A 14,174-nucleotide genomic window follows, 5' to 3' on the forward strand; every position below is an offset into this window, starting at 1 on the left:
CCGAGAGAGAAACCTCAGCTAGGTGGTCAAGGTCAACACCAGCAGTGATTTGTCACACTGACAGCTTGCAACCTTGATACGGTGCGACATCTCTGGGGTCCTCCCCCCGCCCAGACCAGGATCCCAGTCTAATCATGAGGAAGACACCAGACGAGTTCCAGGAGGGGGCAGCTTACAATGCACAGGACCAACACTCCTCAAACAGTCAATGTCACAGACAAAGTCTGACAAGCTATCAAGGCCCAGAGGAGCCATGACTAGTGGTAACAGGGTGTCCTGGGTGGTGTCCATGGACGAAGAAGGACACGGACGCAAGGAAATCTGAATGAGCGGTGGACTTTAGTGAATAATAGTGTATCAGTATTGGGTTAGTCATCGTGATGAATGCGGAGAATAGTGTAAGGGGCTAACAACAGAGAAAACAGGGTGGGGGGGTGCGGGAATTCTCTATCTTTGCACTTTTCCTACATATCTAAAACTATTCTAAAGTAGAACCCTTATTTAAAAACTACATACAAGGCGCCTGGGTGGCTCAGTCGGTTAAGCGTCTGCCTTTGGCTCAGGTCCCGGGATCGAGCCCCACATCAGGCTCCTTGCTCAGCGGAGAGCCTGCTTCTCCCTCTCCCTCTGCCTGCTGCTCTGCCTACTTGTGCTCTCTCCCTGTCAAATAAATAAATAAAGTATTCTTAAAAAAAAAAACTACATACACACGCAGTCATAGTACCCATTTTCTAAAGCTCCTCCTAACACAGAGATACACAACCAAGTGTCCAGAGGGAGGCCTGGGGGAGCAGGACGGAGATGCTGGCCCAGACCCCAGGGACAGTTGTGGGGGTGACTGCCAGCCTTCCGCCCCAAGGTCTGGAAACCGATGCAACAGAAAGGCCAGCGGCCCCGGGCGCTCCCTGCATGACCTGCTGTGCATCGACACACTGGCCATCCCTTGTGGGTCCCAAGAGGGAGGCCTGAGCGCTGTGATGGTGTGCACTGGCACAGACACCCCCCACCCTGCCAGTGCAGGGGCCCTGCCTCTAGTCGACTCTGCCTGGAGAGGGCAGGCCCACCAAGCTGGGCCCCAGAGGCACCAGGAAGCCTCAGCAGGGACACCAGCAGGCAGGCTGGGGCCTGCTGGAAGATGTGGAACTAAGTGCACACGCACGTGTGTGTGTGTGTGTGTGTGTGTGTGTGTGTGTGCACGGTGCTTGGGCTCCACCTGACACACGGCCATGAACTGCTGCCCATCCCCAGGGTCTGGAGAGCAGAGTGCACGCAGAAGGGCAGAACGCATAAACATTAGCGTGAATGTCACCAGTTTGGGTTAAGATAGTTCCAGCAGGCTTGTCCAGTCTGATGAGTGAGTCATTGGCTTGTCCCCGAGATAAGGAAGAGAGGGGCCTGGACAGGAGGTAGGGCTGGAGTGATAAGACCAGGTCCAAGGGTCCTAACCCAACAAGGTGCTGATATCCCCCGAGGGGTCAACCCTGTAGGGACCTGCCTTCACCCCCTGTGATCTGTTCTCCAGACTGCAGCCAGAGGGACGTCTGTAAGACACAACAGTGCCCCTGTCCCCGCCCCGCCACACTGCAGCAGCTCCCCACTGCCGAAAGGTTAGATCAGGGTCCTATCCAAGGCCTCCCTGCCCGCTCCAGTCACACCCCGCACTCCTCACCAAGTCTCCGGGTGCGTCAGCCTTCATCCCCATCCCGGGAGCTTTGCACGTGCTTTTCCCTTCCCCTGGCACACCCTTCCCCACTTTTTACTGCATCCTGTTGGGTTGTCCTGTTGCATTTGACAGAAAACTCAACCAAACTAGCTTACACAGAAAAGAAAGTAGTAACAGAAAATTCAAAGGCCACTGTGACCGCAGGCCTGGCGGGGCTCGGGGCCCAAGCACTGCCATCAGGACGTTTGTCACCTTTAACAGTGCTGGCTTTGGTCTCAGCTGTCGCCTGCAGCGACATGGGGGCAGCGGCTCCAGGCCTGATGGCCCGTCAATGGCCACTCCCTCTACAGTCCCACCTCAAGCCACGCCTCCTTCCACACAAAGTGGATGACGGGCTCACTGCCCACAGCACCACCCACTGAGATGTCCCCTCTCCACTGTCTTTCAAGGTCACTTCTGGATGTGGCTGTCACACAGGTGCCATTCATTTCCAACCTGCACCTGTACAGAGCTGACCCTTCACTAACCAAGCTCTGGCATCGTCTTCCTCTTCCAGCTGGTTCTCGAGAAACCTCCACCTGGCAAAAGGGGACAGGCTTGGTACAACAGCCCTGGGCGACACAGGAGTGTGCACCACCTGCTCATGAAGGCCCCTCATGCCTCCGGTCCTGCTCAGGCTGGATCCTGGACCTGTTTCCATCTTACGATGGACCTTGATGGACTCGTCCAACTCTAGGACTTGGGGGGTCTGGCAGATGCAGCTTGGAGAGGGTGGCTGCAGATGCACAGCCACATGGCGCCTGTGGTTGTGTGTGGTCTCCACGAGGGCCCAGGAACACACCACATGCCGTTTCTCAAGCAATGGATGGCATGGTCTTGCTCTAGAACCCCAGGGGCCCACACTGCGAATCCCCCCTCCCCAGGGTTTGCCATGAGCTCCCCTTCAGGGGTGAGTGTGTCTGGCCCAAGTAGCAAGGCTGCCTGCATCGCAACCTACACCCGCTGCAGATCCCTCTCCCGCTCCAGCCCCGCTCCAAGCTGGCAGCTTCTGGGACAACTTAGAATCAGCCATCATTTGTGTCCAGGCCACGAAGCGCCACTTTGTCAGTGAGCAGGCCCTTTCCCCTGGGTTCCTTGCCTAGGTGTTAAACCCCGTGTCCCCAGAAAAGTGCCCCCGAGTCAGTGAAGTCATGTTTATGCAGACTTACATTCCGGCTCTGCTGCTCCACCACCCTCAAAATCCATCTCAGGGAGCTCCCCTGGCTCTCGTCATCACCTGCCAGATCATTTCTGCAATTCTTGGGTGTAGAGTCTCTTTCCTTCTTTATCAAGCCCAGCACACCTCTCGCCAGCTTATGCTGGGCTTTAACCCTAGTTATCGGCCTGGCAGCCAGGAGAGGAGGCTTGAGCAGCACCCAAGGGGCACCTGGGGCCCTGCAGGGTAGTGGCAAGCCTCCTCTGTGTCTCCAGATGTTCCCCTCCATTTTCATGGTCTCAGGTGTCTCACCCTGGGGCCCTTAAGCTCCCATGACCGACCCTGGCTGAGCCGCGAATGTCGCTGGAGCTCCGTGACTCCCACAGTCAAGCAGGTCTTTGGCCTGCCCCTCAGGCGTTTCTGCCTTTCCCCTGCAGGAGACAGGTGCCTCTGTAAGCTGCCACTGAAGGGCTCTGCCTCGCCCTCAGCCACTACCTGTTAACAACCCCAGAGTTCTCATTGTCCCTCTGCAAGTCAGCGCAACTTAGCAGTAACCATGCACTTCAGTGTCTTTGTTAAGCATTGGTCCCTCGTATTTTTCAAATGCGTGCCTCACCACCTCTGCTGTAGCATCTGCTCCGCTGGGGCAACCTGCTCCAGGTGAAATCGTTAGCGACAGTGCTGCCACCTCGGGCCAGGCACCGTGTGCACCCCAACCACCAACCAGCTCCACTACAGACTCTGGACTCCAAAGGTGCAGGTGAGCCTCCTCGTTGGGTGATCCTCCGTGGGGATTATCACACATCGCGACTGGGAGGATGTAATGCCATCCGGGACTGCACGGTGAGAGTGTAACTGGAAACCACATTTGGACCCTCCTGGATTCTGCCCTACATGTCTCTTCCCTTGGCTGATTTTGATCTGTATCCTTTTCTATAATAACTGTAAAAATAAGTAAGACACCTTCTTCAGTTCTGTGAGTCTAGAGAATTACCGAATCTGAGGGTGGTCATGGGATCTCAGAGTTTGCAGCCAGTTGATCGGACGTGCACCGGCGGTGTAGGCGGGCACAGTGGCTGAAGCTAACGTCCCTTCCAAAGGTGGAAGAACTGGAGTACAGACCGAGAGAAAGGGAGTTGTAGCTGAGGGTGAAGAAATGAGTGGGTTATGCAATGAGACAAACCTGATATTCTATTTACCTGGCATTACATTAGTATCTTGGGAGAGGCTTGGAGGAAGAGATGATATGGTCTCTTAGCTCGATGATACCAGATGGGGGGAAGCCAGGCCCTCCCCTGCCTTTGGAACCTGACAAGGTTGAATGGAAGGTGCAAACCTGAGCGGGCCACCTCAGGAGACATTTAGTCATACAAGAGACAATGGGCTGGACGAGGTGCTAATGACAGCGTGGGACCAAGTCTTATTCTCCAGGTGACACCCACCTGCTGCGGCCATTGTGGGTGGGTTTCCATGCTGACACTGATGGCCATGGCCTTGAGTAAGTTGCAACACTGAGTTCCAGCCTCCTCAGGATGCCAATACTGCTGGAAAACAGCCAGCCTGAGAAAGAACAGGATTTGGCTAACCACTAGCTCATTTCTATGCTAAATAGTTCTGCCCAAGTTTATCATAAGGTACACAAAGGAGCAGATCAGGAGGTGAAGCAAGTAATGCTAAATACAGGTGCCCAAATTATGATCACTCCACTATCGGAAAGCCTAGGCCAGGGGCCAGGGGCCTGGAATTCAGCTTTAGTACCTAAAGGCAGAGCTGGCCTTTGCCCTCAACTAAGGGAGGTGAGCTCTAGGCCCTTGGAAGGTCCTGACAGGACTGGCTTTGCCTGGGGATGTGGGGCAGTGGACAGTTTAATAATGTGACTGAGGAGAGGGGCTTTGGGACATGCCATATCAACTCGGACCTGCAGGAGGGACTGGACACCATAGGTCAGTCATGCTGCAGTATGAGCAAGCTCGAATGAAAGTGCTGGATACTGAAGGCTTCCTGGTTGGCCACACTTTGCGTGAACTGTCACCCATCACACCAGGAAAGGGACACATCCTGGGGACACGCACCCCTCCTTTCTGCCCTATGCACCATTCCCCTTGGATGATTTCAGTTTGTATGTTTTTATCCTAACAGAACTGTCATCCTAAATTTGGCGCTTCCCTGAGTTGTTCAGTTAACAAACCTGAGGGTGGTCGTGGGGACCCCCACGTTTGTGTCTGGCGTCCGGAGTGAGGGCAGTCTTGTAGGGACTATTCCCTCAAACTGTGGCTTGCCAAACTCCTTGTAGACATGGAACTCTAGAATCACCGAACCTGAGGACCTCTGAAGTCAGAAGGAAAACTCGTTTTCCAAGAGCCTCCCGGCACCAAGCTGGATGCTGTATGTGTTGCTCATTCTAGTGGCATAGCGGCCCTGTGAGGGAAAAATTGTGGGCACCCCCGTCCACTGATGAGGCAAATGAAATCCAGGGAGCTGATGTCACTCACTCAAGGTCCCACAGGGAGAAACCCCTGAGCTGGAGGAAGAAGCCGAGCCTGTGTAGGCCAGGGCCAGCTGCCGCCAGCCAGGTACAGCCGCGTCCCCTGCTGGCGTCCCTAACCTGCCTGTAGACTGGAGGCCCGGTCCCCACCGGTCCCCGCCTGGTGAGCGCCAATGCCTGACGTCATTGCTAGCTCCGGTTTTCCCCACAACCAGGGAGACAGAAGGAAGAGAGACAGGCAAGGCTGCTAGAAGGAAATCCTGGCTCCTGCTACACGGCCTTGGGGACGGAGCCAGGGAGGGGCAGGGAGGAGAGAAAAGGCCACAAGAAAGAGAGGCCTCCAGGGGAGGCTTACAGCAGCAAGCTCCAGGGCTGGCTTGTTCCTGCTGCTAAAAAGTTTTAAATAATCACCACATCTTAAATTGGAAGATTTTACATCAAAATGTAGTCTGGGAGCTTGTCTGAAGAATGAGAACATCCCGCCATGTGGGTGTGGGTTTCCAGAAGGCGGGACGGCTGGAGCTGTGTCCTGCCTCCTCCTCCCAGGGTATGCGCTCCCGGTTCACCACCGTCCCCCTGGGGCCCGCTGTGCTCCGTGTCCCAGCACCACCCGCCAGAGCTGGTGGCACACGCGCACGTTCACACCCACTGTGTCCTAACACATGTCCCCCCCCCCCCCCCAGGTGCGGAGTGCTGTGAGACTGTCCGTTCTAGCCGGGCTTTTCACTGGCGGCTGCTGCCCACCACATTCAGTTCAAGACCCCCAGGGTCACACAGTGCCTGCATCAGAAATCCACTGGCCAAGGTGAGCGGCAGCGTGCATGTGTGGGGGGCTCAGACTGGGGCCCTGGTGCCCGCGCCTTCTCAGCCCTCCTGGTCTGCTGCAGCCTCAAAGCCCCAGAAACCTACACGGTGCAGCGAAGGAAAGATGAATTCTCTCAGCCTTCGGGGGCCTGTCCGAGTCCTCTGTCTGACCTGATGTTTTCAGAGCCCAGTGACCAGGACCAGGACTGCAGTCTCCGGATGAAATCCAGAGTGACAAACCTGCGGGGGGCCACCTCTGGGGAAGGAGGAGGAGGCAAAGTTGTAGTAAAATATGAGGAAAAGATCCCAAAGCTAGCACCGTTTACACTGTGATCCCTTCACCCCCAAGAGAACTCCCAGCTGGGGGCTAATTCCTTGAATAAGACATCAAGGACCATCTTGATCAACAAACCCGCCTAAGACATGCAGATACCATCATCTAACACAAACACTTTACGAAATAAGGGTTTTTTCTTTTTTCATTTTTTTACTTTATAACCCTTTGGTACTATTTGAATATATTTTTTGCAATGTGTGCATACTACTTTTATAATTAAAAAAAAACCACTTAAAATGGGTTTTTTAAGTAAAGAGCTAATCACAGTGGAATATGAAATAGAATATCAGCTTTGGGGACAGGCCACTCAGTTAAGTCCAAACACCCCAACGTGGTCGCTGGGTTTCCAGTCTTCGGCCCTCTGAGTCCACCCATGGAGCACCTACTGTGACCTTGAACTGCCCTCAAAGTCTAAGCATACTTCCTGTTGCCAAGCTCCCTCCCATGGGGCGGGGCACAGGAGAAGCCCGGGAATCCAGGAGGAAACGGGTCAACAAAATTAAGTTAATTTACAGAGTTATAGTAAAACCCACCACCATAACCCAGCCCCACATATGCAGCGTTCAGCGACCGCAGAACGGCGAGCGCCGGCAGGTGGCCCAGAGGTTGGCGCGGGGACACCGCGGAGGGATCCCGGGGTTCCGCGGAGGGATCCCGCGGTTCCGCGCAGGGATCCCGAGGTTCCGCGCGCGGGAATCGCAGGGCGCTCGGGCATCGCAGGGCGCTCGGGCAGGCGTGTGCGCCTCACAGCGCGAAGGTGGTAAAGAAGATGTGCATCTTGGCCAGGAAGGTGGTGACGGAGCCCTGTCGCCAGAGCTTCATCTCCACGTCCAGGGCGAAGTCCCGGGGCTCGCGCACCAGCCGCTGCAGGTAGACCACGCCCGTGTAGGCATTGAGCGGCCGCGTGCCGAAGTAGCCCTCCTCGTTGCCCTTGGTGATGGTCAGGGAGATGGTGTCGCCCGCGAAGACGGGCACTGGGCTGATGCGGAAGATGTGCGCCGGCACCAGGAGGCCCGTCTGGAAGTTGAGCTGGTAGTACGTGATGCGCGCCGGCGAGTTCTGGCACTCCACGAAGTCGTGGCACGTGGTGCGCTCGCACTTCCTGTGGGGGGCATGGGGGGGCGTGGTCAGAGGGCCCGGGGGGACGCTCCCACCCCCTCACGGCCACCCATCCCAGACATGGCGCAGGCCTCATTGGCAGGCTCAGGACCGGCTGGCCCGGCTGCGTCGCCAGCTCTATTCTGCTAAGTCGCCTTACCTCTCTGGGTCTCAGTTTCCTCATCTGTGAGGTGGGATAATAGCCTGTGGTCTCGCCGGTTGGATGGGGTCAGTTAATGGACATGCAGGGCTTCACCTGGCACCTGGGATGCTGTGTAAGCAGCCCTTAGCCACACGTTCCTCCCTGTCTTCTTCCTTCCTCCCTTCATTCTGACCCGCCTTCCTCGTTTTTTCACTTGCACACTTCCCATTTGCACAGATTCCCTGGGCACGGTGTTTTGACTGTTTTTCACCATTTTCCAAATTCCTTTTCTTCTGTAACTGACTCTCCTTTGGAGCCGTCTCCTCTTCTGACTTGGGGTGGCCTGCCCTTTCCCAGGGGAAGCCTCTCCGAGTACCAGGGCCGTTGGCCCACCTGGAGCTCCAAGTCACACACTCCCTAGGAAGCCCCGAGACTCGGCCATGCTACATGACAGTGACAATAAGGAGGGAACCTCCACCAAACCCCACAGGGCGGTCTAAGGGCTTGATTTCTGAGCACAGCATCAATCTGTCCCTTCTTGGCTCTCAGAGCCACTGTCACCCCTCCCTCATTAAGTCACTCTCCACAAGCTCACTGCTTCCAAAATGGATGCTGCTTAGGCGCCAGGGCTCAGCAGCTCTAGAGGATCCTCTGAGCAGAGTCCCCACCTGGTGTACCACGGCAGCACACGGCCACACGGGCACCACGACGACAACCATGCCACCAGCAACAAGTGGCAACGACGCAGTGCTTACGCCACGCCATGCACCGTGCCAAGCCCATGCACCCCTTTACTCATCTCGTGCTCACACCCACCCCAGGCTGGCACTGCTCTCACCCCCATGTTCCAGACAGGGCAGCTAAGACCCAGAGAAGGGAGGACCTGTCCAGGTCACCCAGACACACTCCCCTAAATGCCCCGACACGCATGTACATGGACGTCAGGGGCTATGTGACAGTGAAACAGGGCAATGTGCCACAGGGCAGCCATGAGGTAGAAGCAGCAAGCTGGGCCCAGCTGAGCACATGTGTGTGACCGCAGAGTCACCAGCACCTCGTGCCAGTGTAAGAGGGAAGGTGGGCGCCCTCTGTGCAGCTGTCACATCCAGCTGGGGGCAGGGGCAAGAGCTTTCACTTGACCCACTTCTGTTATGGAAATATTTTTATAAGCACGTGTCCCATTTGCAATTATAAAAACGTGAGTATGGACAATACAAAGTAAAATAAAGTGGAAGACAACTGAATTACAGGAAACACGAAAGTGCTTTATGAAAATGTATGTTTAGTAAAGGACAGGAAATACGGCAAAATGCCAAGAAGTTATCAGGAAGAAGTGTGGTCACCGGTCTGGTGTGTCCCACCTCCTGGTGGCCACACCTTGTGTGGTCAGGGTATCCTCCAGGTACCCCCCCACCTCTCGCAGTGCTGGACTGTGTGGCCCGTGGCACAGTATGTCACTTCTAATGTTAGGTTAGGTTACAAAGGACTGTCACCTGGTCTCCTGATGACCCGTGCCAGGGAAGCCACATCACAAGCAGCCTCATGGAGAGGCCCCCATGGCAAGGAGCCTGCTGCCCAGAGCCACGTGGGTGAGTGACAGGGTCCTGCAGCCCCACTCGAGCCTTCAGATGACACGGCTCCAGGAGACCTGAAGCCAAAACCACCCAGCTAAGCTGCTCCCGGCTTCCTGACCCTCCAAACCACGGGGGATAAGAACTGGTTGTCATGGAAAGGTGCTATGTGTTGGGATAATGTGTTACACAACAATCGCTAGCTAGTATATTATGTGTGTGGGCGCATGGGTGGGGGAAAGGGGACTGAGATTTTCTGTGAGGTGTCTTCCCTTTGTTCTCTTTGCTCTGAGCTTTCTGCAAGGTGCTTTTATTTGTACCCTGTGTGGTCAGACCACAGACCCGGCCGTCTGGACCTGTGAAGAGCAGGAGGGGTGAAGACTGGCAGCCCAAGAGGGGTGCAGGGGTCCCCGGCCCAAGGCCGGGCAGGGGCACTCACGTTTCGGAGACCCGGACGTAGTTTGGAGGGCACTCGAAGCGCAGGCAGCGGAAGCCGCCCCGGATGTTATGGCAGGTCTCGGTCTCAGAGCAGTTGTGGGTGCCCAGTGCACACTCGTCCAGGTCTGGGGGGAGAAGAGGAGGGTGATGACGGGGACCCCTCAGCTGGGGGCATTCGTCCAAACCACTGCAGCCCACGCTGGAGGCCTGGGTCTCAGGGCAGCTGGTCCCAGCTGCAAGCACACAGCTCCCCACCACCCTCCACCGCACACACCCACCTTGTCCACTCCACACCCAGCAGCTGAGGACCTCACTTTAAAATAAATCATTTGTGTCGCCTGAGGGCTTCCCATGCTCCCAGAATGAAAACCGAGCCCCTCCACGCACACCCCTCTGGCCCTTCTCTGAGCTTCTCTCCTTCCACCTGGGCTGCAGCCTGTTGGACATCTCTGCGCTGCTCCAACACCCCGATGCCCATCCCACTCCAGGGGCTTTGCACATGCTGTGTCTGCTACTGAAACACTTTCCCCACATCTTCCCAGGGCTGGCTTCTTCTCATCTTTTAGGTCTCAGCTCAGGGTCACCCCCTGCAGGACACCCTCCCTGACCACCCTACAGTGGTCCCCCTCCCATTTTATTCTCCTTCTACTGCCTGTCCTGCTTGGAAACACACGCTACTTCGTCCGTCTGTTGTGTGTCCAACCTCCCCTTCCTCAGTGTGAGCTCCAGGAGGGCAGGGGTGTGTGTCTTTCTTGGTTCCCGTGGTGTCCCCAGCAACTAGCGGAGTGCCTGGCACAGAGCAGGTGCTCCACACGTATTGCCGGATGGAAGTGTCAGACCCATCACTTGTAAACACAGACTCTGATGCACAGCTACGCATGCCCCCCCAAAGCTGCACAGACATGCCCACGCCTCCTGTGCACGCTCACACAGACAGGCACGTGGTTAAACACGCCCCCAATGCTCAAGCATACTCACCCAGATGCACAGAATCACAGACACAAACAGGATGCTGACACACACTCACACATGCAGAGACATATAAATATCTGACAAAAGCTCAGAGAAGCAAACTTGTGTGCGTGTGTGTGCACAGGCAACCTGCAGGACAAGTAAGATCAAATAAATGGGTTCCAGAGACCCTGTCCGTGAAGACTAGCTGCTCAGCTGAGAGAGGCCCCAGGGGCCGTTGCTGGGGTGAGGGGGACAGAGCCTATCAGGAGCTTCCCTGGGAGGCTTCTGGTTTCTTGCTCCAATCCTCCACACTGATCCAGTTTAGGGGTTTCTCCTCACTCAATCCTCATGCCAGGCCTGTAGAGTGAGGGCCACAGGCCTCGCTGGACACAGGAGGGAACTGAGGCCCAGAGAGGGGCAGAGGCTCGCTCAAGGTCACACAGCAGTCAGCAGGCAACTAGGGCTGGAAGCCAGGGACCCAGTCCCGATGCCACACGGGCTCCTACTTAGAATAGCAGCGTGCCAGGAACGCCAGGACAGCTGTAACAGAAGCCAACTGCATCCCAAGTCTACGCCTGGTGTCCGTCCAATGCTGGGGCCCTCTGCGCTCATTAACCCATTTGTCCTCACAACCCCACAAGGCAGGTATGGTGTCACTTCCCATCCTCATATGCTGACTCCAGGCTGTTGGCCACCACCCTCTGTGGCAACAGACCAGCTGACATTCATTCACCTCTCCAAGCCTCCCTCCCTTTCCTCCTCTGCAAACTGGGTCATGATCCCGATTTCCCAGGGTGGCACAGAGGTGAGTGGGAGAAAACAGGGCAGGAGCCAGTGGGGCCAGGATGGGCGCGGTTATCGTCCTGATGGTTCATTAATTGAATCCACATGAAGGGAGGGCCTCCTGCTTTTCCCCCTCTGGCCCCAGCGATACTCAGGCTGCCCACACTGGTGAGCAGGAAGTCCTGCCCCTGATCCTGGGCAGGGGTGTGGCGGGAATGGGGAGGGAGCTGCTTCTTGCTGTCTGCCAGCCCAGTGCTGAAGTAGGAGGGAGGAGAGCCAAGGGTCAGCACCCCTGGAGCCTGGCCTCACCATGCTCACGGAAAGCTGTCACAGGACTTCCCTAGGACCCCAGGGTCCTCGCCCCTTGTGTCTGCGGGGTCCTCATCCCTGGAGCCTCTCTTGGAGAGGTCAGGCCAAAGGGAGAGCTGGACAAGGCCATATCCTCAGGGGTGTCACTGCAGCCCCAGCTGAGACAGCCAAGTGCCACCCACAACCCAGATGGGAGGGAATGGGGGACAAAGTGCTCAGACTAATAGCATTGCTAAGAGCTAGCCTGTTGTGAGTGGACTGCTGATAAGGGCTTTACATATATTCAAAACAAAACAAAGGCAGAATTCAAGGTTATTTTCCACATAATCTTAACTCCTATTATATTGTATATATACATACTGTATGTATGTTGGCATAACAAGAGACTGGGAAAAGATGCATCCAAGTATCAGCAGAACTTGCCGCTCAGTTCAGTCGAGGGGTTGAGTGTTCAATAAGCACCTGCTACGTGCTGGGCGCTGCCCTGCGTGCTGATGAATGAGGGTCATGGCCCTGCCTGCATGGAGTATGTATTCTAGGAGACACTGCCAAGTCTCAATTCCTTCACATTTTTCTGTCCATTTTTTTTTTTTTTTTACCACTGAAGAGGGGCAGGATTTACTGTGACATATTAACCAGAACACTCTGTTCTCCTACGGCTGTCCTTCCATCCTCCCGTTGGAGCCATGAGACCTCCGTGGTTGGCCTGAGTCAGAACAGCACCACGGAGCACAGAGAAGGCCACCGCTTAGCTCTGAAGGTCAGCGGCTGCAGACGTGGGCACCACGGGTGACTCCAGAAGTGGACACGGCCAGGCAGAACCGCCCTTCCGCGCTCTGTCCTTGACCACCCTGTGACAGCACAGAGACTTTTCCAGCAAGACAGTGTGGAGGGGCAGAAAAGGCATCACATGTACACTGGGGCATTGCTCTCGCCTAACCTCCTGGTGGGGGCTGCAGCAGGAACTGGAGAGAGGGGACCTGGGCCTCACCCGGGGGGGGCCACCCCTGGGAGAAGGATGCAGTGACCAGGGATGAGGGCAAGCACGAGCAGCTGCAGGGGCCAGAGCCAGGGACGGGTGCTGGGGGTCAGATGCACCAGGGCCGGTGAGAACAGCCATGCACCCGGGCCCAGGGAGCCCTCTCTGGTGGCAACAGAGACGCCGTCGGCTAGCCAGACAGCCCACAGACCCCAGCGGACATGGGCTGGGGAGAGACCATCCTGGACTCGAACAGGTTTTCAAGAGCAAAGTCACTGCAGGGTCTGACTGGACTTCAGAGAAGGGACCCCACCTGTGTTCTGCCATCAGGTGGAACAGAGCCTTGTTCTCTAAAATGAAATCCTGTTGTAGGAACATAAAGCCATGTGTCCCACACAACCCAGATGGCAGGCAAAATTCTTACCTTTGATGGAGCCCATACTTACTCTTTTTTAAACTAAAAAGCAGAGGGCTTTGTAGCCAGGGAGGTCAGCTTCTGTGAGCCTACCAGGCCTCCACGACCGTGATTTACCTACCCTCACTTGGGGTCTTTTATTTTTTCTTTGCATCAACCTATGGTAAAGAATCCTTTTGCATTAGACTAAGTATACACATATGGACTGGAACAGTCTGCATAGGCATGGTGCTCCCTGATCTACTCTGTCCACTGCACCCTACCCAATCCTATATTTTGTTCTTCACTAATTAAAAAATAAAAAATAAAAAAGCCCCCAAAACCAACCAGCTGAGATCTACCAAAATGATCTCAGGAACCATTTACAGGTAGCAACCACCAGGATGAACAACACTGGTCTAACTCTGTACCCTGCCCAGGACCGATTCTGACCCCTGGTCCTGCAGGAATACCAGTGCCTGCCTTGGTAGACCAAAGCTGCAACCCAGGGGACTCTGGATTCTTAGCCCCACCATCCAGGGAAGAGTCAGCCACGCAGGCCAGAAGGAGGGCAGGCGGGCTGGGCTGTGAAGCCCTGAGTGGTCACTTCTAGTGCGGGGGAGCGGTGGGGGGCGGGTCGGATATTCCTGTGTCCTGCCCAGGTGGATTCTAGACCCCTCCACCTTCCCCGGGTGGCTTGCCAGGCCTAGAATTTGGTGGCCTCAGTAAGTCCCAATGGAACTGAACTTAGTATTGTGACTCCCCAACATAGAAGGAAGATCAGATGTCACGGAACCTGGTCTTCATCCAGAAAAGTAGCTGCAAACTGCAAAAACAGGTAACTGCCTAGCCGGTTTGTACATCCTTAGTGATGGGAAGCCCCGTGCAGCCCTACCCAGCTCTATACAGCTCTGGCTGGGACAATGTCTTTCTGCATGCAAGGTTAGCAGATGCAATGCTTGGGGACAGACACTGGGACCCCGGAGACCTCCTCAGGTTCTCCACTGGACAGGTCTCCTGTC

At 55.7% G+C, this 14,174-nt stretch overlaps 1 protein-coding gene across 2 annotated transcripts in view; it reads right to left on the bottom strand.

The window, feature by feature from the left end:
- Positions 1-6,614: 6,614 nt before the first annotated feature.
- FBLN2 (fibulin 2) overlaps positions 6,615-14,174 on the bottom strand; it is an 85,172-nt gene continuing 77,612 nt past the window's right edge. For both annotated transcript variants that reach the window (XM_025885752.2, XM_025885751.2), the window contains 2 exons: positions 9,735-9,858; positions 6,615-7,586 (listed from right to left, as the gene is read on the bottom strand). In XM_025885752.2, the coding sequence (XP_025741537.1) occupies positions 7,229-7,586; positions 9,735-9,858 (482 nt within the window). In that variant the 3' untranslated portion in view covers positions 6,615-7,228. The remainder of the gene's footprint in view (positions 7,587-9,734; positions 9,859-14,174) is intronic.

Source organism: Callorhinus ursinus, unplaced genomic scaffold (assembly GCF_003265705.2).
Source record: "Callorhinus ursinus isolate GAN/ISIS: 27379988/994484 unplaced genomic scaffold, GSC_fseal_2.0 scaffold15, whole genome shotgun sequence".
Lineage (NCBI taxonomy): Eukaryota > Metazoa > Chordata > Mammalia > Carnivora > Otariidae > Callorhinus > Callorhinus ursinus.